We start from the raw sequence: 27,472 nt of genomic DNA, 5'->3' as shown, positions 1-27,472 counted from the left end.
TGTAATGTAACCTGATTTATCTTCCAATGTTATTATGTCTATACACTCATTCTGTTATTAAGTCTATACCCTCAATCTGTATTCTCCAATGTCATGTACCCTCCTGGAAATGTCCAGTTCTCTTCTTATGTAATCCGCTTTGAACCGAAAGGTACAAGCGGAATAAAAATCACTAATGTAATGTAATGTAACATATAACTGTAATAAATTGTAATGTAATTGCACCACATCACCACTAGGGAATTTTCCAGGAAGGAGAGAACAATAGAGTTCTTATGATAGAGACAATAGGAGTCTCTTGACGTCACCCACAGGATTACCAGAAAGCTCTTGGTTCTCTCGGTCAGGATGAGCCAATCCTGGTTTTACTTCCATTACATTTAATTGGGGAAAATTCAGTTGCTGACTCCATCTATCCCGGCTGTCCTGGAGCTGTCTGGGTAGTTATTTTGGCACTGACCCCCAACCCCCAGGGAGAAACACTGTCCAGCATCTGTCTTTTCCCTCTCTTTCTTCCCTCCCCCAGTGCACAATTCCCCTCTTTCCTCCCTTCCCTCCATGCATATGTTCAGTATCACCTCCTCTTCTTCCCACACACTCGCTCAGTATCACTCTCTTCCCTTCTTCCACATTCCAGCATTTTCCCTATCTGTCCCAGTGGACTCACAATCTATCTAAAGTACCTGGGACAGTGGAGGATTAAATGACTGAGGCTGTAGCTCTAACCACTATTCCACACTCTCAAGGGTTACATACTACTCCATCAGTGAGCCAATGCAACAGAATCCCCCCCTTAAACATCAGCTTTACTCTGTCATACAAACCACAATTATTGGGTTATTTGGACCCAGACACAGGACTTTCTCATATCACAGTGAGACAGACAATACCAAAGGCAAGTACGAGTTTCTATAGGAGTTACAAATTAAATTAATAAAACCATTTTGCTCAGTCAAAAGAATTGTTTTAATAGGTTGTTTTTATTACAGAGAAAGTTCCAAAATTATATTCTTTCTAACAAAATTGAATGAGAGATACAAGACATATGAAAAGTTGTAAATGACAAACAAGTCTCCAAGTAGAGCAAAACCTGCAGCTAACAGTAAAGAGAGCCATGAAAGAACATCATTATGAAAATCTCACACATCAACACAAATTTTTAAGATGAAATTCTGAAACAACAGTGATAGTGCGCGTCTAAAGAGTCCATAAATATCAGGATTTGTGACATGGAAAGCAGCTGATTAATGGTTCAGTCCTTCAATGCCATCAGGCACCACTTGGCTGTTTTCAGTCTCTTCATTTTGGCTCTCAGACATCTGCTCCGTGCTGTTTCCATGTTCCTTCTCCTGGCTGGAGAGATGTCCTTCTGGTCCGTGGATGGGAATGGCTCTCTCTTTGGCAGCTGGCAGTGCCAGGCGTGGAGCCTCAATGTGCAGCTGCCCCTCTTTGGACAGGAAGCAGAGCACTGCCTCAGGATTCACATCTTCTGGGAGCTCAGCTTCTCTTCTCAGCTCTCTGTACTCATGCAAGCAGCTCCCATCCTCAGCTTGCCTTTTCTTTTCATGCTTTGCCATCGCAATCAGCTTTCTTCCTTCTGTTTTCACCATCAGTTCCTCGGGAGAAAACTGACTGACGTCCAGGGAGAACTGGAATTTCTCCTCTTCTCCCCTTGGCATCCCACTCCTCGACTGTGCAGCCTCTTTATCTGGACACACTCTGTTCTCTGCAGGCTTCCCTCTGCCCTCAGTCTCCTTAGACAGGATTTGATGAGCCACATTCACAAGGTGCTGTCTCTTCTCCATCTCCTTCAGGTGACTGAACAGCTCCTCTTCCAGCTGCTGACAGATGCTCAGGGTGTCAGGCACAGGCTTCCTGCAGGTACACAGAGGGTTAAAGGAAGGCTCCTCCAGGACTCTGAAGGACAGCATTTTCTTCAGCTTTTCTCTCTGGCTTGGAGCAACTCAGCTATTGGGAATCCGCCTGCTTTAGGGATCTCAGATTTCTTTGCTTCTCTCTGACTCAGGGACTCCCAGCTGCAGCTTTTATATTCTATACTGAGGCTTCTAGGGATTTCCTGACACTTCGGGCTGCTTTCCGTATATGGTGCGGAGGGGCGGGGTCTCTGTACACATGGTGAATAATACAAGTGGATTCGGGGGCGGAGCTCCAAACAGGTTGGAAGCAGAAAGTGACATCATACAGGGACTGACCCACGTCTCTTTCTGTCATCTGTGCTGGCGATTTCCAGCAGTTTCTTTAATTTGGATTTTTATGGAATCCCTTGGAACCTGTATCATAGGGAAATAAATGCTTGCATCCTTGATAAGTACCATAAGTAGTAGTAAACTTTGCAGGTCTGAAAAGTTTAAAAAAAAAATATTGGGGTTTTTCATCTGCACCTTTCTGGAGATGTTCTTCTGGTGAGATTGGGAAAATAATGAGCAGCGACTTCAATTTTTAATCGATACGTCTTAATTTTCAAAGAACATTTACTATCCCTTCATAATATGGTAGCATTATCTGAACAAATCTAGATGCAAAAGCTCATGGGCACTTGAATCCAAAAATAATTTTAAATTCTGGGGGTAAGACTGTCTAAAGCAGTTTGAAAAACACTAGTACAGCGCCTGTAATTATCTTTAAATATAACAAGTCCTAATAGTCACTGAAGTTTGTATAGTGTATGAAACGATTACATGGAAAATAGCATAAACATCAATGGGGAAAAGAATAAATAGTAGAAATTTAACTGTGGGATATTGAGAACACATAGAAGAAAATCCTTCCCGTCACTTCGAGAGCTTTCTGGCAAAATTCAGCACAGAGGGCAGAGACCAACGTGGCTCCACCCACTGCTGATGTCACCTCTAGCAGCTCAGCAACTTGCAGCTCCGCCCTGTGTTATTAATCATTTTACATTATTCACCATGTGTACAGAGACCCCGCCCCTCCGCACCATATACGGAAAGCAGCCCGAAGTGTCAGGAAATCCCTAGAAGCCTCAATTTAGAATATAAAAGCTGCAGCTGGGAGTCCCTGAATCAGTGAGAAGCAAAGAAATCTGAGATCCCTAAAGCAGGCGGATTCCCAATAGCTGAGTTGCTCCAAGCCAGAGAGAAAAGCTGAAGAAAATGCTGTTTTTCAGAGTCCTGGAGCCTTCCTTTAACCCTCTGTGTACCTGCAGGAAGCCTGTGCCTGACACCCTGAGCATCTGTCAGCAGCTGAAAGAGGAACTGTTCAGTCACCTGAAGGAGATGGAGAAGAGACAGCACCTTGTGAATGTGGTTCATCAAATCCTGTCTAAGGAGACTGAGGGCAGAGGGAAGCCTGCAGAGAACAGAGTGTGTCCAGATAAAGAGGCTGCACAGTCGAGGAGTGGGATGCCAAGGGGAGAGGAAGAGAAATTCCAGCTCTCCCTGGACGTCAGTCAGTTTTCTCCCGAGGAACTGATGGTGAAAACAGAAGGAAGAAAGCTGATTGCGATGGCAAAGCATGAAAAGAAAAGGCAAGCTGAGGATGGGAGCTGCTTGCATGAGTACAGAGAGCTGAGAAGAGAAGCTGAGCTCCCAGAAGATGTGAATCCTGAGGCAGTGCTCTGCTTCCTGTCCAAAGAGGGGCAGCTGCACATTGAGGCTCCACGCCTGGCACTGCCAGCTGCCAAAGAGAGAGCCATTCCCATCCACATCAGTCACAGCCCAGAAGAGGGAGCAGGAGGACATCTTTCCAGTGAGGAGAAGGAGCCTGGGAACAACACAGAGGAGAGGACTGAGAGCCCAAATGAAGAAATCGCAAGCAGCCCAGTGCTGCCTGATGGCACTCAGGAACTGATCCATTAATGAGCTCCTTTCCACTTTGCACAATTTGATGATTCCTTTAATTTTGCATTGTATATTAAACATGATCTGTTTCAATAATTTTACATGTTTGAGATTTTGTATTTTCTAGGATTCATGGGAAATTTTATATAGATAGATTTTTAATGAATTTGGACACTGTTGGGTTTAGAATTTCATCTTTTACTAAAGGTAGACTCAAATATTAAAAGTTTGTTTTGATGTGTGGAGATTGTAATAATTATGAATCTCTATCTTTGCAGAGAATTGATCTCTTTATTGGTATCTGCAGATTTTGCTCATGTCAGTCACAACATTTTATATGTTATGTTATACTCATTCAGCGTTGTTAACAAAGAAGGCTAAATATAATTTTGGAACTTTCTCTTTAATAAAAATAACTTATTTAAACAATTCCTTTGACTAGAGAGTGAAATGTGTTAAACAACAAACATATAACAATGTAGAAATGACAATAGTTATGTGGTTGGCTCAACCTATAGACCCGGTGAGGCCCTGGCCTAGGACGCTGGTGATAAATGGTACCAAAATTCCAGTCCAGCATCTCTCCCTGCCCCTCTGATGACGGGAGGAGAGAGATGCTGGATTGGTATTCAGGATTTTGGTACCCTTTATAACCAGCATTGTGAGGGGGGGGGGGGGAGCCTTGAGATAGAGGGGTAGCTACTGGATCATGGGTGAGGTCAGGGCAGGATTAATTCGTCGAGGGCCCCTAGGCCCACACTGGGCCCCCTGCCCCGCCCAACCCCACCATGCGCCCAGGCAGAAATAGGAAGCTGTGTTAGAGGGAAGCTTTGGGCAAGCAGCACCATTTGCACAATTACAGTTCCAGTTGCCTTTCTTACCCGCTTGTCTTATTTTCCGTAGATGGGGGGGGGGGGGGGCCCGCGTTGCTGATCGATGCTGGAGGGGCCCATCGCTGTTTGGAAAAAACAATGTTGATGCCCTCCTTCATCGGGCCCCCCTGACCATTTTGGGCCCTAGGCACGTGCCTACTTGGCCTATTGGTTAATCCTGCCCCGGGTGAGGTGGGGGCGTTGATGCAAAAGTTGGCTCGGGATGCCACAATTCCTTGAGCCAGCCATGGTTACAGCTGGTGCTTATTGTCTCACTGTGTTATGAGGAAGGCCTATAACGGGGCAGCGTAGCCCAGGATGTCATGTCAGGATGATGCTGATGTTTACAGGACATCGGAGACTGCTGTCAGCATTACTCCTGAGACTGGCCCTATATGGATCAGTAGAAGGTGCAACAAAAAAGGTGGGAAAAGCCACATAGTATCCAGATGGTACTAGGAGTTCACGATTAAAAGTACTAAAAAGTATTTTTATTAAATGCCAAAAAGGTGAGGTAGCACGTCAAATGTTGAATGGTGTGCAATAGGACCCAACACCTTCTGTATTTTGGCAAAATCTGCCTTCCTCAAAAGTCCTTATTAGAGAATGACACGGTAACAAAATTCATCACCGTTCCCGTACCCGCGGATAACCGCGGGAAACCATCTTCATGTCATTCTTTAAGGAGAAAGGGAAGAATCAGAGTATGAATGGCCACAACCATTGACCCGCAAGCTTTGCTTTGAAGAATGCTGAGATTGAGCAGCAACATTCCAGAGCAGATTTTGTGATGTCATAATGCCTCATTCCACCAGTGCCTAAGAGCCAATCACATCAGTGATGTCACAATAGCTTCATTATCCTTGGCTCCCATAAGAATCAGAGCATGAATGGCCACAACCACTGACCCGCAAGCTTTGCTTTGAAGAATGCTGGTGTAGAAGGACAGAGGATGAAAGAGACACTAAAAAATGACAAGGGTTTATTTCCCACGGTTATCCATGGGGACGGGAACGGTGATGAATTTTGTCACCGTGTCATTCTCTAGTCCTTATTTCACATAGCGCATGTCGTGTGCACTCTCTTCTCACCTCATAGCTTCCAATATTTTATTGTGCAATACAACGTCTGTTGTCTTATTTCTCTAAGGACTCCTGAGAGAGGCAGATTTTGCCGAAACACGGCTGTGTTGGGTCTTCATGTACACCATTCAACATTTGTGACGTGCTACCTCCCCTGTTTGGCATTTAATAAAAAATACCTTTTAGTACTTTTAATTGTGGACTCCTGGTACCATCTAGATCAGTGGTTCCCAACCCTGTCCTGGAGGAACACCAGGCCAATTGGGTTTTCAGGCTAGCCCTAATGAATATGCATGAAGCAAATTTGCATGCCTATCACTTCCATCATATGCAAATCTCTCTCATGCATATTCATTAGGGCTAGCCTGAAAACCCGATTGGCCTGGTGGTCCTCCAGGACAGGGTTGGGAACCACTGCCCTAATGAATATGCATGAAGCAAATTTGCATGCCTATCACTTCCATCATATGCAAATCTCTCTCATGCATATTCATTAGGGCTAGCCTGAAAACCCGATTGGCCGGGTGTTCCTCCAGGACAGGGTTGGGAACCACTGATTCTAGATACTGGGTGACTTTTTCTTGTTCATTTTCTTGTGTGGTTTGGCTATCCCTTTGCTTTCTTTGTCAGTAGAAGGTGCAGCATTGAACATTATTATATTACATTACATTACCGGTTGAAGCACGGGTTAAATTTAAGTTTGGCGGTATTTGTTGTAAGGTATTAACAGGTCTAATCCCAGAGTATTTTATGGAATCTTTCATCGATCAGAGACAAGAAAACTTCATTCAAGAAATGGAAAAGGTCAAAAACGGATGAAAACTGGATCAAGCACAAACAACATCAACGTAGGTGCCATAAGGCAGTAAAAGGGGCCAAAAGAGACTATGAGGGAAAAATAGCCAAGGAGGTGAAGAACTTCAAGCCATTCTTTCGATATATTAAGGGGAAATAACCTATGAAGGAAGCGGTGGGACCATTGGATGACCATGGAATAAAGGAGCGCTAAAAGAGGACAAAGCAATCGCTGACAAACTGAACACATTTTTTGCATCTGTATTTACCGAAGAAGATGTACACAGCATACCGGAACCTATCAGGCTATATGCTGGAAACAAAGACAGAAAGCTGCCAGGATTGACGGTCAGTCTAGAGGAGGTGTGTAGGCAGACTGATAGGCTTAAGAGCGATAAATCCCCGGGACCAGATGGCATCCATCTGAGGGTCATCAAGGAACTGAAAGGGACCATAGCTGAACTGCTTCAACTAATAGCCAATCTGTTGATCAACATTCTAGAAAATGTTGATTCTAAACATTCTAGAAAATCTCACTCACTCTTCTTGTTTCCTTCTGCAAAAGGATGCAAATATAAGAAATTCCAGGAACGATTGCTGTCCTTCCAGGCAGCCTCATGGATTAGGGATCTGACTCACATATTTACACTTTCAAATTTGTATCAACAATTTTGACGTGCTTTGAAGACGCATCTTTTTATAAAATCTTTTGGAAGTTAGACATTGGATGTTTATTCATTTGTATTGCTAATCTCTGTGAACCGCATAGAATTTAATGGTATTTGCGGTATACAAGTAAGTTTTTATGTTATGTTATTCCGCCAAAGCCCTTATGAGTTCATAGCGGATCACAGTAGATTTAGCTACCAGAAACAAATCCAGTTAAACATAATGAAATAATAAAATGATATATGAATAAGTATACATAATCATCAATTTCAAATTAAAAAATTCACCCATCTGGGAGTATATGCTGCCTGCTTGACCTGGGATAAACTATATTACAGTGTTCTTCAACCATGGACCAGTGCCGGTCCACAGAAATTTGCTGCCGGTCCACAGGGCCAGCACGTGCATCAGGCCCAAAACAGTATTCTTCAATCGCCGGTTCACAGTGCGATCGATGCGGCGTTATCTTCGAGCCAGCTCCCTCTTCCTAACTGATTCAGTGCCCAAACCACGGGCAGTGACTCCTACGGGCATCCTGCGCCTGAACCGGAAGCCTTCTCTCTGACGTTGCAACGTCAGAGGGAAGGCTTCCAGATGAGGCACGGGACGTGCAAGGTGCAATTAGTACTATTATGGGGGCGGGGTCTGGGGTGGAGATTGGGTAGAGATGGGCGGGGTCTGGCCCACGACTTAGCCCAGTGTTCTTTAACCGCCGGTCCACAGAATAATTCTTTTATTTCTGCCGGTGCATAGGAGTAAAAAGGTTGAAAAACACTGCTATATTACAGTAGTCCATCAAAGAAAATATAAGTGACTGAACTACAATTGCAAACACTGCTGTATCAAAATACTTATGTACTACCCTCAATTTCCTTAAAAGAACGAAGGCTTTCTTATCAACAAATTTAATCTAATATTCCATAGTCAATAAATTATCTAATTGGACTCCCAGAATTCTGGTTTTCATATCAAAAATATAATTACTCTGACCTATAGTTGACATGTCTGTTCTACCTAGATTCTGGGGACCCAAACAAAAAGAATTACTTCCCCTTTTACATAGCTGCGCTAGGCTTTTTTTATTGCCGGCCACAGCGGTATTAGCTCCGACACTCATGGAAATTCATAAGAACATAACATAAGAATAGCCTTACTGGGTCAGGCCAATGGTCCATCAAGCCCAGTAGCCCGTTCTCACGGTGGCCAATCCAGGTCCCTTGTACCTGGCCAAAATCCATGCTACCACTGCAGGGCAAGCAGTGGCTTCCCCCATGTCTTTCCCAATAACAGAGTATGGACTTTTCCTCCAGGAACTTGTCCACACCTTTCTTAAGAGCTATCCGCTCTTACCACAACCTCTGGCAACGCATTCCAGAGCTTAACTATTCTCTGAGAGAAAAAATATTTCATTCAATTGGTTTTAAAAGTATTTCCCTGTAACTTCATCGAGTGTCCCCTAGTCTTTGTAATTTTTGATGGAGTGAAAAATCGATCCACTTGTACCTGTTCTACTCCACTCAGGATTTTGTAGACTTCAATCATATCTCCCCTCAGCCATCTGCTTTCCAAGCTGAATAGCCCTAACCGTTTTAGTCTTTTCTCATACAAGAGGAGTTCCATTTCCTTTACCATCTTGGTCACTCTTCTTTGAACCTTTGGAGCTAATACTGCTGCGACCAACGATAAAAATGCTTAACACGGCTTTGTAAAATCCTAAGTAGCAACATTCTAGAGCTCAGATTATGATGTCATATTACCTCATTCCACCAATGCCTAAGCTCTGTCCTCATCGGCACAAGCCTCCAGCACTTTAAAATCATAAGAAGCAACATTCTAGAACTCAGATTGTGATGTCATAATTCCTCATTCCACCAATGCCTAAACTCTGTCCTCATCGGCACAAACCTCCAACACTTTAAAATCATAAGAAGCAACATTCTAGAGCTGAGATTGTGATGTCATAATGCCACATTCCACCAATGCCCAAGCTCCGTCCTCATCTGCACAAGCCTCAAACACTTTAACATCATAAGTAGCAACATTCTAGAGCTCAGATTGTGATATCATAATGCCTCATTCCACCAATGCCTAAGCTCTGTCCTCATCGGCACAAGCCTCAAACGCTTTAATATCATAAGTGTTCGAGACTTGTGCAGTTAAGGCAGAGCTTACAAGAATGGGGCAGGGACAGTGACAGTGACAAAACTCACAGGGACAGGGAAATTGAGTTCCTGTGGGGATGGGGACAAATTTATCCCCATATCATTCTCTATTTGTGTATATGAATTACCTGCTACTGGAATGTATTTGCTTCTTCCTTAGGGGACAGGATACACAACGAGTGCAACCCAGCAGCACTGCACAAACGCATTCACAGAGTCTGTTCTAGTCACAATAATACCCAGCTGGCACTAGCAGATGCTTGCAGGAACAGCTTTTGGATTGAGGCCTGACTCTAGCAATCATTGCTAAATACTTTGATCTTTCTGGGTCATGAGAGGAGACAGAGCTAATAGGATTCTCTTGGAATCTCTCCTGTTCCACCTTCCTGCCATCAGCCTCTCCATTGCTCACTCTCAGAAGCAACAGAAAGCAGCCCTAAATCTCTACTGCTGTCCCTCAGTTGACTTCCTCATCTATGCTTCGAAGAAATAGTAGCACTGGAAAGGAGCAGCGTAAAGAAGATAAAAAGGGGGACGATGAGGACCCCCAAAAAGCCAGAACTCTTTCAAAGACGGAACAAGCAGAAGCCAAGCAGAAAGTGGAGAAAGATAGCCAAAAGGGGAAAGAACATGAAAGCAGCAGAAAAGGGCCGAGAGAGGAAGAAGAGAACAATAAGACAAGGAAGGGCTCCCATGCCCACCACGGGCATGGACATGGTAGTGCCCGTGCCCACAGCAAGAGGCACAGTGACACTCAGTCCATCGGCACAAAAACGTGCTCACCCTTCCTCAATGCATTGTTCAATAAGGTAAGATAAGACTGGGGTCCTACCACAGTGGAGGGTGGAGGTTCAGGGATCAGTGCCACCGAACCGAAGAGAAATATGAGGGGTATGAGAAAATGAGGGGAGGTAAGACTAGGGAGAAGAGACACAAAATTCAGAGACAATACAAGGGAAGGGAGAGAAGGGAAGAGGAAAGGCTCAGGAAATAGACTCAGAAGCGGAAGAGAATATGAGGGGTATGGGAAAAGGAGAGGAAGTAAGGCTAGGGAGAAGAGACACAAAATCCAGAGACAATGCAAGGGAAGGGAGAGAAGTGAAGAGGTAAGGCTCAGGAAATAGACTCAGAAACGGAAGAGAATATGAGGGGTATGGGAAAAAGAGAGGAAGTAAGGCTAGGGAGAAGAGTCGCAAAATCCAGAGACAATGCAAGGGAAGGGAGAGAAGGGAAGAGGAAAGGCTCAGGAAACAGACTCAGAAGCCGAAGAGAATGAGGGGCATGGGAAAAGGAGAGGAAGTAAGGCTAGGGAGAAGAGACGCAAAATCCAGAGACAATGCAAGGGAAGGGAGAGAAGGGTAAATAGTGGGGTTCTTTCCTATATAAGCACCGAGAGGCAAAAGCGGACCGGCAAAGACAGCAGGAGATTTACTACACCTGTAGCACACAATCAAAGCCCCGCCTAAGCCAAGTTCTTTGCTTTGTATTTTGAAGAATTTTGAATAGTGAATTAAGAGAGCATTGAACAAATTTTACTTGGCAGGAGGGGGTGTGGGCCAACGAAGTTTCTTCCCTTTCCAGTGCAGTTGTTTGGTTAACATATTCACAACGCATGGGGATCTGAGGCCCCTTCCCCTTTAAGTAATTAAATCATATGTTTGAGACAAGTTTAAAGAAAAGAGCATTCATCGCTGTTTCTGTTGAAAAAATCATACTAAGAGTTAGATAAAAGAGGTATTTTTTTGAGTAAATAGTGGGGTTCCTCAGGGGTCTGTGCTGGGCCTGGGATCACTGCTTTCTAACATATTTATCACTGGAAAGGGTATTATCAAGGTAAGAACCTAATCTCTTTTTACCATGTACACACTTGGTGAAAGGGCGACTTGGGGGCTTCCAGCTTCGTTAGCAAAAGTCCTTTGGGTTCCTGATTCGGATATTGTAAATGTCTATGTTAAGAGCTTTTCATTGTTCTGAACCATTTCTATCTTTTTTTTTTTCTCCCTCAGGAGAAAGAGCTGGCCCCGGAGGAAATGGATGGTAGGTTCTGCCATTTCAGGCAAACAGTAGTTGAACCTAGTCCTCAAGGAAACTCAGCCACTCTAGAGACCAACCCCACCCCCACTCCCAGCACCAGCATTAACACTATGGGGCGGGGCTATTCTAGAACTGGGTCCCTCCTTCTAGGCACCCCAATGTTACACAGGGAGCGCCAATCCGGGTGCTAGGATTCCGCCTTTCCAGCAAAAACATTCTTATTTTTGTTCCCGACTCCCAAGGGATGCCAATACGAAAGATTCCATGGCAGGACACTATCCTTCCAAGCTGGCATCTGGAACAATACCCTAAGCAGCCTTCTCCTAAATTCTCCATCATACTAATCTTTCAGAAAATCTCTGAAAACCCACTTATTCGACAAGTTTGTCTGAACTTCCAAACTTCTCACCCAGACTAACTACACCTCTTCCTACTCCCTTTACATTTCAAGACTCCACTGTCTACCCATCCCCTCTCTATACCAATGATGTCATCTACCTGTACTCCTGGACTCAGTTCACTTGTTTTGATACCTGTTCTCACGGTGCCCACATTGTGCTTCTCCTTTACTGTATACCGCCTTGAACTGAAAAGGTTTGACGGGATATAAATAAAGCTATTATTATTATTACTAGTCTTATAGCCCGTTACATTAACGGGTGCTAGAATATATGTGTGTCTGTCTGTCTTTTTTATTTTTTCTCTCTCCTTAGCCGCTTTCTGTATTTCTGTCTGTCTTTTTTTTTTTCCTTGGCTGTCCACTACCACCCCTTGCCTGCACCCCCTGTCCATTCTCCCTTCCTTTTACCTCCCCTGTGTCCTCCACCACCCCATCACTGCTCACCTTATCCAGCAGAAGCCCTTCTCCCTTTGTTTTATCTCCCCCTGTCAATCATCACCTCCTTCCTGCTCCCCCTGTCCAGCAGTAGGCCTGTCTTCATTTTCCTGCCCCCCTCCCTGTTCATTAGCACCTCTTCCCCTGTCCATCAACCCCTTTTCTGCCCCTCCATTTCAGTGTGTTGCAGCATTTCCCTCCCACCCCACTTCCCTGTGCAGTATTTTCCTCCCCCCCCCATACCTTCCTCCTAAACTCCATGCCCTATTTATGTCGACATCCGCCTCGGGGGGGGGAGGAAGAGAGAGAGAGAGCTTCGGCGCCCGACATCCGACTTGGCCGCCGTGGCCGACATCCGACTCGGGCAGCCACGGTCGACATCCGCCTCAGGGGAGGGGAGGAAGAGAGAGAGCGAGTTTCAGGTGGCCAGCAGCCACCGCAGCCGACATCCGCCTTGGGCCGCCGCGGCCGACATCCACCTCGGCGGGGGGGGAGGAAGAAGACCGTAAGCCGCGCATGCGCACTTCCTAGCTACAGCTCATGGAAAACGGACGCACGCATGCGCGGCTTACCGTTTTATTATATTAGATAGGATACTAGCATAAACCTGCATGTCATACCTAAAAGTAGTTGGCCCCATTTATTCCAGATCCCTGGCAGGTGTAAATGGGTACACTTTAATGCAGCATGCAGTGCATAGCGTACGGTGGCCCGTCATTCGTGCGCCGGACAAAAGCGCACCGACAATCCCATGCAGGACTTATGCGCGCTGGATTAAAACACTTCCTGTTAGCGCTGTGAGGAGGGGGAACTTCCCCCTACACTAAAAACTGCCGAATGCCAAAAAAACTAAGGAAAATGGCAGTTTTCAGTGTAGGGGGGCCCCAATCCTCCCCCCAGTGGAAGCGCAAACACTTGTAAGTTTACTGGGGGGGTTCCCACACACATACACCCTCACAGCGCTAACAGGAATGTTTTAATCAGGCGCAAATAAGTCCTGCACGGGATTGTCAGCGTGCGATTGTCGGTGCGCTTTTGTCCAGAACGCGACTATTACGGTACCATAGTGTACAGAATTCTTAAAGCTCTGTGTGTAAATGACATGGCATTGTGAGGGTGAGAGGCGCCCGGGGGGGGATGGCACCCCTCCCTCACCCTCTTCTACACCCCCCACCCCATACGCTCCATCCCCGCCCCCTCCTGCCACGCGCACGCATGCCTTTTCCCTCTTTAATGTTCACAGCGCTTGCAGCAACCCCCAAGCTGCTACTCGCGCTAGCGTCGGCTCTTCCTCTGTTTCAGAGCTTCAAGTCCTAAAATTAGGTGAAAAATTGAAAAGGTGTAACTGTACTTTGGATCCCTTCCCTTCCTATCTTTATGGTAATATTCCTTTACAGGCCATCACTTGGTTGACATCCTTACTAAATCATACTCTCAGTAATGGCCATTTTTCATCGGAGATGGGTAAAATAGTTCTAACACCTTTGTTGAAAGGGGTTGACTTGGACCCCTCAGTCTCTTCCCACTATCGTCTCATTGCAAATATATCTCTACTGACAAAAATGTTGGAATCAATTATTTCCAAACAACTTTCCAACTGTCTAGAGAAGTTTTCTATTCTATTACCATTTCAACATGGATTTAGACCTAATTTCAGTACAGAAACTCTTTTGATATCTTTAATTGCAAAAATTCAAAATCTACAGTTACAGAATAAATAGGCAGTATTATTCCAATTTGACTTGTCTGCCGCATTTGATGTGGTTCATCATGATATTTTGATTCATATATTGGCAGACATAGGACTAACCCATGTGGTTCTAGATTGGTTTAGTAAATTTCTTTTGCGACGTTCTTATAAGGAATGCTTAGAGGGCCAGGTCTCATCTTCATGGATACCCAAATGTAAGGTGCCGCAAGGTTCTCCTTTGTCACCTATTTTATTTAATATCTATATGACATCTTTAAAAAATTTCTGTCTTTCGCCTGCAGAATCTATTTTTACCAATGCGGATGACATTTTTATCTTATTAGAAGTCAAACATGATTTCAGTGACCTGGTTACAGGCATAGATAGCTGTATCTCTATGCTCCAGAGTTGAGCGAATTCCATTCAAATGAAACTGAAAGCATCAAAAACTAAGTTGCTTTGGATCGGACCTAGATTAGTTAATCTCCCAACTAATATTGCATTGACATCAAATATTATATTACAACTTGACTTCACTTCTAGAGTTTTGGGTATTATTCTGGATTCCTCTCTCACTTTTAATGACCAGATAAATTCCTTAGCAAAGAAATGTTTCTTTAGTTTGTGCATGCTGAGGAAAGTCAGGGCACTATTTTATCAAGAACATTATTTATTACTGGTACAATCCACTGTGTTGGCCCAGTTGGACTACTGTAATTCTATTTATTTTGGTATTAAACATGGCAGTTTAGATTGTCACCAGTTAATACAGAATACAGCGGCCAAACTTATTTTTGGAAAGAGAAAGTACGACCATGTTTCCCCATTGCTGAGAAAATCCCACTGGCTTCCGGACTGTCATAGGATACAGTTCAAGTGTGCATGTGTGGTTTTCAAACTCCTTTATGGAATATTTGACTCTTTGATTCCCCTTAGTGGGAATTCCTTTAGATCCTGCTATTCAAAAATTACAACAATTCACAAATTAGCATTTCCTTCTCTGAAAGGTATTAAATGCACTGGGAAGCTTAGTAAATCTTTTACTTTTAAATTGGTGAGAATTTGGAATGGACTTCCAGATTCTCTAAGACTCTCTAAGATCAATTATTTCAATTTTGAAAAAGTTAAAAAACCTGGTTGTTTTCACAATAGTTAATTTGAGTTTAGCTGTCGTATAGTAATTTTAAGCAATCCAACATACTTTTTTCTAACTTTTTCTATCCATCTAATCTAACCAATTTCTGTTTTTATCCCACAGTTTTTACTTGTTATGTTTCATTTTTTAACAAACTATAAACCGAGCTCCTTAGGGAGTAGATTCGGAATATAAAATGAAGATTAGATTAGATTAGATTTTCAGTAGAAGGCATGGAGACAATCATCTTGACCAACCAACTAGAGTTGGAAAATTCCAGAGGGATTACGAGCCCACTCGATTAGAGTGCAGGAGTCCTCATAAGGAGAATTAGAATCTGCCTAAAGGAAAATGGCCTTGCCTCTGTTGTACCCCTTTTGTAAGTGCCTCAGTGTCAGTAAGCTGGTCTAGAAGGATTTTACTGTAAATATAGGAATCCTGGGAGCTATCATGGTCTACTTGGTGTGGGTACAGTTTGAATACATCCTGCTCATCTGTACTGGTCTGGCATGGTTAAGGAAGGTGAAATTTGGACTTACCTGTTAATTTCCTTTGAGTCTTGCCACATCAGCCTAGAACCCACATATGAAAGCCATTATAGCCTAGAGCTCTCAGTCTGACAAATTCAAAAAGCTAACAAGGAGTATGTTTTTATCCATTCTCAAAGTAGCCTTACTCATAGTATATGAAATTAGTGACTATTAAATGATGTTTTTGACTGCATCAAGTTTGGCTTTGGTGATGAACTGGAAACCCCAATCATAACAATTACCATCAGTTAATGGGATACTGAAAAGCTGAAGGCAGCACCAAAAAGCAATGAAATCAAGTCTGAGTTTTCTCTTGCGCCTTTTGCTGGCGGGAAGACATAATCCACTCATCTAGACTGGACTGGAAGGACTCAAAGGAAAGAAATTAACAGGTAAGGTCAAATTTCACCTTCCTATATAGTTTTATGTCATTTAGAAGTGAAATAACAAAATCTACCATCATGAAATAAATCATAGAGTTTGTTTTAATTTCTGTCATTTAAAAAGTGATATTTGTAACTAAAAAGGGAAAAATATAGTAGATGCAATAAACACGGGAATTAAATTAAAAAGGAAACGAAATGAAATGTTTTTGCATCCACACCCCTTTCAGTGATCCACTCTGGAATTAGCTGCATGCTAATCTGTGAAGAGCTTAAAGTGTAAAGTGCCCTGAGATCTTCTTTGGAGGAAAGGTGCTAAGTTACTGTTGTAGTTGACTACAAATGTTTTCTCTTTTGCTATCTGTAGAACTGCAGAATGCTTTTAAAGAATTTGATACAGATCAGGATGGATATATTGGGTACAAGGACCTGGGGGAGTGTATGAGGACCATGGGGTACATGCCTACTGAGATGGAGCTAATTGAGATCTCCCAACACATCAAAATGAGATGTGAGTGTTTAAGAGTATCACTATGCTTATCTTATTTTGTAGATTTGTCTTACCAGTCTCTTCCATACTCCAGCAAGGTCACAGCAAGGTCATAGCCACAGCCCACTCCACTCCTCCAACAAGGAGATCCTACCGCTTATAGACTACCCAGTTTTCTGCTACACCAAGGTGATTCCAAACCCTCCTAGATCACCCAATCCACTGCTCCATCAGACTGTTGAACCCTCTGCTCCAATAAAAACATCACAATCTTCAGAGACCACTCAAACCTCTATTCCACTAATTCTAAAGCAATCGTAATCTTGGAAACCACTCAATGTTCCAACCTTCAGAGACCACCTAATCCACTGTTACTTCAAGGAGATTCCAACCCATTTTTCTGATAGTGGAATTTCCCAACTCTCATTCAACCTCGGCTCAACCCTATGGTACCCAATGAGACTTTCCTGGAGAGTATTCTCTTTGCTTGACTGAAATGGAAATTAATTTTCAATCTTCATATCTGGGCTTCTTTTCCCATGTAGTCTGTTAGTGGAACCTAACCATGTCCTAGAGGCCCCTCCTTGTTTGTGATCAAGGTCTCCTGAATGTCAGGCGTAAGTAATCCTTGTTATTCCTTTACAGTGGGTGGACGCATAGATTTCGAAGACTTTGTGGAGTTAATAGGTCCCAAGATGCTAGCAGAGACTGCACACATGGATGGGGAGCATGAGCTGAAGAGTGCTTTCAAACAGGTACATAAGGAAGGGTAGATCATAGAAAGTACTAGGGAGAAAGGGGTATACTACATAAGAGAGAAGTGAATGAGAAATGGACAGGCAGGTAGCAAGTGTAGAGGATACTGTATCTCATCTCCCTCTCATGTCCTCCCAGTTTGATGTTAATGGTGATGGCGAGATCAGTACACTGGAGCTGCTTGATGCCACGCAGATATTCTTGGGGGAGACGCTGGAAATAAAGGAGGTGGAGGAGATCATCCGTGATGTGGACCTGAATGGAGATGGGCGTGTGGACTTTGACGGTGAGAGGGACAGATCAAGCACTCGGTGCATCTCTGCATCATTTAGGTCATCAAAGGAATACGCCAAGAAACTAATGGCTCAGTGTTCCGTCATTATTGGATGGTATTGCACCTTCCTCTAGCCCGATCTATTTCTGCCATGTCTTGCACTTCTAATGAAACTAGCAAGTTGGTATTGAACAGACAAAGAAAATTGTCTGATAAGAGTTTTCTTTCTTAGCCGTGGGAAATCTCAGCTGATAAAAATGTCTCATTTGATATTAAGAAAGAGGATTATTCAATAAAGTCGCTAGATTAGTAAAGTAATTTGGGGCATTTCCCATCAAAATCTTTACAACAGTGAATCCTAGCTTGTAAAGGTAACCAATGAAGTTTACTAAAATAGACACTCAAATTTGCAAAAAACAAATATTTGTCTTGCAGCTGAATTTTGGGTTCATAGACAAAACCGCGCGAGACAACGGCGCGCAGACAACTGAGCGCAAGGTTGACGGCGCGCCGAAGAAAAGCACTATTTTAAAGGGTTCCGACGGGGGATGTTGGTGGGGAACCCCCCTATTTTACTTAACAGACATCGCGCTGGCGTTGTGGGGGGTTTGGGGGGTTGTAACCCCCCTCATTATACTTGAAACCGAACTTTTTGTTTGTTTTTAGGGAAAAAGTTCAGTTTTAAGTATAATGTGGGGGGTTACAACCCCCCAAACCTCCCACAACGCCAGCGCAATGTCTGTTAAGTAAAGTGGGGGGGTCCCCCCCCACCCACCCCCGTCGGAGCCCTTTAAAACAGTGCTTTTCTTCGGCGCGCCGTCAACCTTGCGCTCAGTTGTCTGCGCTCAGTTGTCGGCGCGCCGTTGTCTCGCGCGATTTAGTCCCGTCACCGAATTTTGAACCAGTTATAATGGGTTGATAAAAGCTATAGAACAAATGATGAATCCTAAATTGCAATAATCTATTCTGGAAAAAATCATATATGGCATTAAAATTTGGAAATATTTTCTTAAAGATCTCTCTTTCCTTAATATCAGAGAGCATTGTCTGACCACATATTGTACAGGATAAAGCATGGACAGATTATCTATTTCTACCCCCAAAATGTGTGAGTGCAATTCCAGAGGAAAGTCATTCCCTTCTATAGAAATAGTTGCTGCATATGTTGGGTCCTTCTGAGAACCCAGCCACAAAAAACTTTCCCCCTCTTTTACGAAACTGCGATAGCAGATTCTAGCACGGGGTCCGGGCATGATAGAGGCGGCTCATGGGCGGGGTCAGAGTCAGGGTCAGGGTATAGATGAGGCTATTCTAGCACCCGTTACTGTAACGAATGTAACGGGGCTAAAACACCAGTGATTTATATTCATAATTTTTTTTTCCACCAAATGTTCTTATTTTCTAAGCTAGGGTGTTGTCTCCAATAACGCTCAACACGATGACAAAATATTTTTTAAAGTTAGTAACTGAATCAAACCATGTTTCTGAGGCTCTAGGTAAAAGTAATGAAAATTGGTGAAATTATTACTTTAGTAAAAGTAAAAGTCAGAAATATTATCCTGTACTTATTACACAAGTAAAAGTAACAAACTTTACTACACTGCGTCAAGGCTCCTTTTACTAAGGTGCGCTAGCGTTTTTAGGGCACGCAGGAAATTACCATGTGCTACGCTCAATGCTGGCGTTAAGGTCTGGCACGCGTTAGACCTAGCTGTGCGTTAAAGCCCTAACGCGGCTTAGTAAAAGGAGCCTTTAGTGCCACTGAATATGCCCAGTTGGGTCTAGACAGGTGATTTAAATGGCTAGGACCTCTCCCGGCCATTTAAATTGGTTTAAACATCGGGCCCTCTGGTGTTCGTAGTCTTCGTTTTCCAGAATTGTTGGAGGTTTGCGAGTAATACATTTTTAAATAAAAATAGGAAATGGACCAGTGAACATGTGCGGTTTCTCTTCCTCTCTGTCTCTGGGATCGTAGTAGGGATGCAGAAAGCTGCCTCTGGAAGTTTCTCTGCCTCTCGCACTTCACACTTCAATGGCCTTTTGTTTTCCAGAGTTTGTTATGATGCTTTCCTCCAAATAACTTCCTCTTCTACTCATCAGACCTGCTCGCAACAGAAACTGGAATATCATCGAAAGATCTTCATAGAATGACTTTCCCCAGATCCTGTTTCCTGCTTATTTGGGGTTGCAGCTGGCAATGACACCACAAGCTTTCATATAATAATATAATCAATACTCGAGTATTATTGGAAGAATAAAGAATAACCTGATTGTCCAGACGGTTTGAAAGACATCTTTATTTGTTGCACCTTATCTTTATTGGACAATTCCACTTGTATTGATTATTCTATCTTTTGTGGATTTGTTTCCCCTGTGTTTTGCGCACCACAAGCTTTCATTCACAACCACTGGGGGAGGTGGGAAGAGGTTCCGCTCCCCCTTTATAAACCCCTCTGCACACTTAAGAACATTTATGTTTGGTTCATCCGGAAAGATTCACATCTGGTGGAGAGAGAGCAGCCACTGCCTGGACTCTTCCTCCTTCCTCCTCACTACAGAACTATTTAGTTGTCAATTATGTTCTACCAGGCAATAAACTAGTTTCCAATTTCTGATGTCTCTGGCTTAATTTTCTGGTTCATTATCTCTTCTTTCCTTTCCCATTCTCTGCTTGTCTCGGTTCCTTTTCTGTGTCTCTTTGGTGTTCTCCTTCCTTATTCTTTTCACTTTCAGTCCTTTCGGGGGAGGGGGGTGTCGTCTCTTTAATTTTGCCACGTTCCTCTCTTTCTATTCCTTTCCTTCTCCTCTTTACATTTAGGGCCTGATTCTAGATATGACACCTAAAAATTAGGCCCCGACTAGTGCAACACTAAGGGGTCCTTTTTGCTAAGGTGCGCTAGTGCGTCTTGGCGCGTGCCAAATGCTAACGCGTGGCAGCGTGTCCATAGGATATAATGGACGCGTTAGCATTTAGCACACACTATCACGCCTTAGTAAAAGGACCCTTAAGTGCAATTCTATAAAAGTTGACACACTTTACGGTCTGCGTCTGTGTATGGCCGTTTGGAGGAGGATGGGCAGGGGAGGGCTTCAATGGCTGGGAGGGTGTAGATGGGCTGGAGTAAGTCTTAACAGTGATTTCGGCAGTTGGAACCCAAGCACAGTACCGGGTAAAGCTTTGGATTCTCGCCCAGAAATAGCTAAGAAGAAGAAAAAAAAAAAAAAAAAAATTTAAATTGAATCAGGTTGGGCAGACTGGATGGACCATTCAGGTCTTTATCTGCCGTCATCTACTATGTTACTATGTATAGAATCATGCTTAGTGCATCTTAATCGTGCTAAATTTAGATGCACCCTATTTATGCCAGGGTTTTCTTGGCCTAAATACCTGGGCCTAAGTTAGATGCCTACATGCAAAACATGCCCACCCTCTACCCCGCCTAACCACACCTACTTTGTCAGGGGCTTCTGGTAATTTTTGGATTTTAGACTCAAGTAGAAGCCAAGGCAATTACATAAGAATTGCGGCTGCTGGGTCAGACCAATGGTCCATCGTGCCCAGCAGTCCGCTCATGTGGCAGCCCCCAGGTCAAAGACCAGTGCTCTAAAATGAGTCCAGCCTCCCCTGTGTACACCCAGTTTAGCAGGAACTTGTCCAGCTTAGTCTTGAAACCCTGGAGGGTGTTTTCCCGTGCAACTGACTCCAGAAGAGCGTTCCAGCTCTCCACCTCTCTCTGGGTGAAGAACTTCCTTACATTTGTACGGAATCTATCCCCTTTTAACTTTAGAGAGTGCCCTCTCATTCTCCCTACCTTGGAGAGGGTGAACAGTCTGTCTTTCTCTACTAAGTCTATTCCCTTCAGTATTTTGAATGTTTCTATCATGTCTCCTCTTTTCAAGGGAGAAGAGGCCCAGTTTCTCTAATCTCTCACTGTAGGGCAACTCCTCCAGCCCCCAATGAATATGTATGAGATCTATTTGCATGCACTGTTTTCATTGTATGCTAATATATCTCATGCATATTCATTGGGGAAATCCTGAAAACCCGACTGGATTGCAGCCCTGAGGAGGAACTTTGACACCCCTGCCATACATCCTCTTATAAGACAGTGGTTCCCAACCCTGTCCTGGAGGAACACCAGGCCAATTGGGTTTTCAGGCTAGCCCTAATGAATATGCATGAAGCAAATTTGCATGCCTATCACTTCCATCATATGCAAATCTCTCTCATGCATATTCATTAGGGCTAGCCTGAAAACCCGATTGGCCTGGTGTTCCTCCAGGACAGGGTTGGGAATCACTGTTATAAGAGACATGTCTTCCTGTTGGACTTCTTCAGATATATCCTCCAGGTTGTTTAAATTTTAGGAAAATATCCTCTCTTTCTTTATGTGCCTATGGCCAACACACCTACCCACATAATGAAACCATCTCTGGCCTATTAGTCAGTCTAGATCAGGGGTGGGCAACTCCGGTCCTCGGGTTTTCAGGATTTCCCCAATGAATATGCATGAGATCTATTTGCATGCACTGCTTTCATTGTATGCTACTAGATCTCATGCATATTCATTGGGGAAATCCTGAAAACCCGACTGGATTGCGAGGGACTTTGACACTGTATGAGGACACTTTAATCGTTGCAGGGTGGCCTCCATGCAGCACGTCGCGAGAGATCAGACCCGACGGCAGGGAAATAAACCTGTCCCGGCTCCTGAAGATTTTTGGTGTAAAACGAAGAACATTTTAACCCCTTTTTCGCGGGGTTCCAGTTCCAGAGCACAAGGTTCTTCCCTGGAATTGTACGAGCAGAACGTCAGGCCTATTTCTTCCCCCCCGTCAATCATCTCGCTCCAGCTGCTCCGATTGGCTCCGCGGGAAGCAGGTCACAGTGACGACAGCAGCCTGAAGGACAATGAGGAGGAGAAGGGAGGGGCGGAGGGAGCCGGCACGAGCTGCGCCTGGTGACTCGGGCCTCGGACGACTCCGTCATCTCGCGCAGAGCCCGGAGAAGGGCACCTTGTGGCGCGCGGGCAGCATGCTAGATCAGGGAGCCGGCAGGGACGGGAGCTCGGCGCTCGCTTCCCCGTGATGGAGCGCCCCGAGGACGGGAGGGATGAGGATGGCGGCCGGTCTCCTGCAGCCGGGCTTCATGCCTTGCCCACGGGCGGTCCGCAGCATGCCCTCCCCGCGGCTTCGTGGGAGAGAGGGAGGATGAGAAGAGTTGGCCATGGAGCTGGTCGAGATCACAACCCCCGCTGAGCCTGGCACTGGAGTGGCCAGCAGCTGGAGGTGGCTGCCTGTGGTGGTCTCGGGCACGACCCTGGTGCTGAGTGGGGTGGGCATTGCCAGTTTAAACAAGTGGGTGTTTGTGGGCTGCGCCTTCCCCTTCCCCCTCTTCCTCTCTGCATTGCATATGTTGAGTGCCATCCTTTTCAATGCTGCCCTGCTGCGCCTGGGACTGGTGTGCGGCCGGCCTGGCTCGCCACCGCCGCTGCGGGCACTGCCACTGGCTGCCAAACGCCGGGTCTTTCTGCTCAGCCTGACTTTCTGTGCCAGCATAGCCTTCGGGAACCTGGCGCTGAGGCATGCGGAGATAGCATTTGCCCAGGTCCTCTATGCTGCCAGCCCCTTGGTGACCATGCTGCTATCACAGCTGCTGCAGCGCAGAGCCTATGCTGCTATGGAGTACGCTGCCATGCTGCCTGTCTGTCTTGGCGCATCCCTCAGCGTGCTCGGGGAGCTTAGATTCAACCAGATTGGATGTATCTTCATCTGCATCACTATGGTCCTGCGAAGTGTCAAATCCATACAACAAGGTAAGATGGAGTAGCCATGGGTAGGCCCAGGTGGGCATAAGCCCATCCACTTTGAACGCAGGCCCACCCGGCAGCAACATAGCTGTGCTGTGGATGGCAGGGATCCCCCAAGCCCCCGCTATCTCTCTCTCCCTTCCCCCAGGCGATTGGGATCTCTTAACGCCACTCTCCCAAACTCCTGGCACCTTTTAAACTCTTCACTCACACATTGCTGGCACTGACTCCAAGCCTTTCCTCTGACGCAACTTCCTGTTCATAGGACCAAGTATGGGTCACTGCATGCTGAAGGATTTTAAAGGTATCAGGGGTTTAGAGGAATGAAGTTAAAAGACCCCTGTAACCTAGGGAGGGGGGTGGAGGAAAGATGCTAGGTAGGATTATCATACCCACCTATTTTCGGCTCAGGCTACCCAAATTTGGGTGTCTGGTTACTCACCTGAGCCGGTTTGGTTCCAGAAGGCTACAATGCCCCATAAACCAACTAGGTAGTGATTGAATATTCTCCAACAAAGTTATAAGAGAAAAACCAGCAGGCTATAATTTCTCATAAATTAATCCAATTGATGCTAGTAGGGTTGGTGGTGATCAGGAGGGTCACAAAGCCCTATTTTCAAATGCTTTTGCAAATGTGTTGCTAATTTTAGTAAAAAAAAGCACAGGGGACAGATTTAAAGATCTCAATGTGTATACTTTGGAAGAATACAAAATTTTCAGTTGCATAAAATAATAATAATAATAATAATATTTTATTTTGTATACCGCCATACCCAGGGAGTTCAAGGCGGTTCACAACAGATAGATGAATTACATACAGTGCGATTAGAAAAAGAGGAAACATAACAAAGCAATCGTAGGGTCAAACTCGTTTACAATAACAATTTAGGTGAGGGAAGGGCCAAATACGGGTACATACAGAGTGTGCTGTAGTAGGATACAATTAAGTTTAAGAGAGGGGGGGAACCCAGCATATTAGCTGGGAAAAAAGGGGGGGGGCGGAAAAAAGAGGAAGAGGAGAGGGGGGGTGAGATGGGGGAAGGGGGCGTTAAGGGATAGGTCTGTTGCAAAGTACAGGTGTGGAGTCTCAATTGGGAGAGAAAGAGATTGTAGAGCTGAGCAATTGGTGGGATGGCCATATGGTCTATATCTGCCATCATTATTCTGTATTTTTGTGCTTAATATTATTTTTTAATCAATTTTTAATTGATTCTTTTTTGTGCACTGCTTTAATCCTGGTTATGAAAGATGTTTAATCACATTTAATAAAAAATATTATACCACTGTTAATACCAGCAAAAGAAATAAACAGAATTAATTGTGACAATTTTACTTTTCTTGATAGCGGTAAGACTGTCATAAAACTTCCCTACACATAGCTCTGCCAGTGCACCTCAGTCTTGCACTGCACCACTCCCTGTTAATCCGGTTCCTAGCCCCATACACAACTCTGCCAGTACAACCTGTTCTACAGTGTACACTGCTCCTGCTATTCTGTGCCCCACACACAGCTCTGCCAGTGTACCTCATTCCTGCCCTGCAGCGCTTCCTGGTATTCTAGTTCAGTGGTTTCCAACCTTATCCTGGAGGACCACCAGGCAGTCAGATTTTCAAGATAGCCTTAATGAATATGCATGAAACAGATTTGCATGCCTGTCACCTCCATTATATGCAAATCTCTCTCATGCATATTCATTAGGGTTATCCCAAAAACCCGACTGGCCTGGTTTGGGAACCACTGTTCTAGTTCTTAACGTATCACACAATGCAAAGGAAAAAAATCACAACCCCTAATGTGAAATATAGGCCCTAGGCCAAAAAAGAAAGTGGGGAAGGGACACAATCAAGCAACTGCAGGGACAATCAATTTATTGAAACATCATAAATCAATAAAAAACATATAGCATATACATAAAATGAAGCAGGCATAAAAATCCTTATTATATACTGGACCCCAACACAGTCCGTGTTTTGGCTAATGCTATATACAGTATTTGTATACATCTGCATTTAGTGTATTTATGATTCTATATTTTATTTTGATTGTACATGTTTGTAGACAGTATATATGTTTATGGTTCATTTTACTGTTCTGTTCTATAGGCTTCTATCATACACCCCTGAAGAAGGTTACGTTAGCCGAAACAGACCGTGCTGGTGTCCAGTATATAAAAAGGATTTTTATGCCTGCTTCATTTTATGTATATGCTATATGGCAGTGGTTCCCAACCCTGTCCTGGAGGAACACCAGGCCAATTGGGTTTTCAGGCTAGCCCTAATGAATATGCATGAAGCAAATTTGCATGCCTATCACTTCCATCATATGCAAATCTCTCTCATGCATATTTATTAGGGCTAGCCTGAAAACCCGATTGGCCTGGTGTTCCTCCAGGACAGGGTTGGGAATCACTGCTATATGGGGTTCATAATCAAAACGGAAATACATCTAAAAACTGGCCTAAATCGGCACTTAGACGATCAGTGAGACAAGTCGTCCAAGTGCTGACAATCGAACCGGGTTTTATAAAAACTCTCTGGATAGAACATTAGCATTTCAAGCAGGGAAGATGAACTCCTGGGTATGTCCTTTGATTGTTCAATCTCGATCTTACTTCAAATGTAGGAAATTGTTGAAAACTTATTTATTCGACAAATTTGTATGTTAACTTTTAACAATATATTAGTGATGTTGTATTTTAAAAGGTATAAGTATTTTATTGAATTGTATTTCTTCACTGAATTGTTTCAGGTTTTCCTTGTAAACCGCACAGAACTATTAGTAGGGCGGTATATAAGAAAATAAATTATTATTATTCTTCTAGTTCTTAACCCCACGCATAGCTCTGCCAGTGCATCAAGGCTGGCTCAGCACATTTAAGTTGTATTCTTGTTATCTGATTCTCTGTCCTTAGAGGTGATAACATTAACCCTCTCTCTCACTTTCTCTCTTCTTAGGAGTGTTGCTGCAGGAGGAGAACATTGACACCATCCTGCTGCTTTTCATCATGTCCCTCCCCAGCTTTCTTCTGCTCCTCTCCTGCACACTCCTGTTTGAGAGCAGGGCATTCTGGGAGCTGCTCACACAGGGCACCGCTCGGCTCTGGATGTCACTGCTGCTCAGTTGCAGCAGCTCTGTCTTGTATAACCTGTCTGGCTTCTATGTGGTGAAGCATACCTCCGCCGTCACCCTACACCTGCTGGGGAACCTGGTGGTGCTGGGAAACGTGCTCACCTCTCAGGCAGTCTTTGGGGGCCCTGTCAGCAAGCTGGGCGTAGCAGGAACTGTCCTGACCCTCATTGGGGTCCTGGTGTATCAGAACTCAGATGCTGTGACACACCTGGTGATCCTGTGGAAAGCAAGGTGGAGAAGGTGACAGCAGGAATATAGAAGAAGAGCTATAAGATGCTCAAGGATATTGGATGTGTCAGGATGGCACAGCCGATCACTGTTACTGCCCTCCATTTGTAGGTATCCATAGAAAAGACACTGTCAAATAAAAGTATCCTGTACTGTTAGCTATTAAGCAAGATTTTCTCCCTAACAATACTGTCTAAATTTTATATCCAGGGCAGTGGAACTTTTATGGTTGGAGATGCCAAACAAACTAATCTCCAGCCTCACCCCTAAGCACTTTAGCCGCCAATGCTGTGTGCAGCAAAATGTTAGTCATGTCCTGACTCCAGGAGCCCATCTTATTCCACTGCCTGTGCTCTACAGCAACTGATTCCCCAGCCGGTCCTGGAGTACCCCCTTGCCACTCAGGTTTTCAGGATAGCCACAATGAATATGCATGAGAGAAATTCATATATAATGGAGGCAGTTCGTGCATATTCGTTGTGGATATCCTGAGAGCCCAACGGTTCATAGACAACCCCACGAAAGACAAAGGCGTGCGCCGACAACTGAGCGCAAGACGGAGGCGCGCACTGAAGAAAATTACAGTTTTTAGGGGCTCCGACGGGGGGGTTTTGTTGGGGAGCCCCCCCAGTTTACTTAATAGAGATCGCGCCGGCGTTGTGGGGGGTTGTAACCCTCCACATTTTACTGTAAACTTAACTTTCTCCCTAAAAACAGGGAAAAAGTGAAGTTTTCAGTAAAATGTGGGGGGTTACTACCCCCCACACCGCCCCCAC

At 44.4% G+C, this 27,472-nt stretch overlaps 4 protein-coding genes across 5 annotated transcripts; 3 read left to right on the top strand and 1 right to left on the bottom strand.

The window, feature by feature from the left end:
• Window positions 1–945: 945 nt before the first annotated feature.
• Window positions 946–2,976, bottom strand: LOC117348023 (heat shock protein 30C-like). Its single transcript, XM_033919608.1, has one exon. It carries the CDS (start codon window positions 1,929–1,931, stop codon window positions 1,245–1,247), a length of 687 nt encoding a protein of 228 aa, XP_033775499.1. The 5' UTR covers window positions 1,932–2,976; the 3' UTR covers window positions 946–1,244.
• Window positions 2,193–4,252, top strand: LOC117348022 (heat shock protein 30C-like). The gene has a single exon (XM_033919607.1). It carries the CDS (start codon window positions 3,135–3,137, stop codon window positions 3,837–3,839), a length of 705 nt encoding a protein of 234 aa, XP_033775498.1. The 5' UTR covers window positions 2,193–3,134; the 3' UTR covers window positions 3,840–4,252.
• A 5,543-nt stretch (window positions 4,253–9,795) lies between these two features.
• LOC117348437 (calcium-binding protein 2-like) lies at window positions 9,796–20,042 on the top strand. Of its 2 annotated transcripts, none has more exons than XM_033920608.1 (6): window positions 9,796–10,210; window positions 11,408–11,438; window positions 16,376–16,519; window positions 17,144–17,253; window positions 17,393–17,540; window positions 19,629–20,042. In XM_033920608.1, exons 1-6 carry the CDS (start codon window positions 9,878–9,880, stop codon window positions 19,727–19,729), a joined length of 867 nt encoding a protein of 288 aa, XP_033776499.1. In that variant the 5' UTR covers window positions 9,796–9,877; the 3' UTR covers window positions 19,730–20,042. The 2 variants fall into 2 exon arrangements, with proteins under 2 accessions (XP_033776499.1, XP_033776501.1); XM_033920610.1 differs by having other exon boundaries at window positions 19,580–19,787.
• A 2,392-nt stretch (window positions 20,043–22,434) lies between these two features.
• Window positions 22,435–27,199, top strand: LOC117347989 (solute carrier family 35 member E4-like). Its single transcript, XM_033919534.1, has 2 exons — window positions 22,435–23,344; window positions 26,294–27,199. Exons 1-2 carry the CDS (start codon window positions 22,756–22,758, stop codon window positions 26,710–26,712), a joined length of 1,008 nt encoding a protein of 335 aa, XP_033775425.1. The 5' UTR covers window positions 22,435–22,755; the 3' UTR covers window positions 26,713–27,199.
• Window positions 27,200–27,472: the final 273 nt, after the last annotated feature.

The sequence above is a fragment of the Geotrypetes seraphini genome, chromosome 14 (assembly GCF_902459505.1).
Source record: "Geotrypetes seraphini chromosome 14, aGeoSer1.1, whole genome shotgun sequence".
NCBI lineage: Eukaryota > Metazoa > Chordata > Amphibia > Gymnophiona > Dermophiidae > Geotrypetes > Geotrypetes seraphini.
This window is presented reverse-complemented; position numbering and strand designations above follow the sequence as displayed.

Coding starts and splice junctions, on each gene's coding strand:
- LOC117348023 (XM_033919608.1), bottom strand. CDS start 1,931: ATGCTGTCCTTCAGAGTCCTGGAGGAGCCTTCCTTTAACCCTCTGTGT.
- LOC117348022 (XM_033919607.1), top strand. CDS start 3,135: ATGCTGTTTTTCAGAGTCCTGGAGCCTTCCTTTAACCCTCTGTGTACC.
- LOC117348437 (XM_033920608.1), top strand. CDS start 9,878: ATGCTTCGAAGAAATAGTAGCACTGGAAAGGAGCAGCGTAAAGAAGAT. Junction 11,439..16,375: donor GGCCCCGGAGGAAATGGATG/GTAGGTTCTGCC, acceptor TGCTATCTGTAG/AACTGCAGAATGCTTTTAAA. Junction 17,254..17,392: donor TGAAGAGTGCTTTCAAACAG/GTACATAAGGAA, acceptor ATGTCCTCCCAG/TTTGATGTTAATGGTGATGG.
- LOC117347989 (XM_033919534.1), top strand. CDS start 22,756: ATGGAGCTGGTCGAGATCACAACCCCCGCTGAGCCTGGCACTGGAGTG. Junction 23,345..26,293: donor TGTCAAATCCATACAACAAG/GTAAGATGGAGT, acceptor CTCTCTTCTTAG/GAGTGTTGCTGCAGGAGGAG.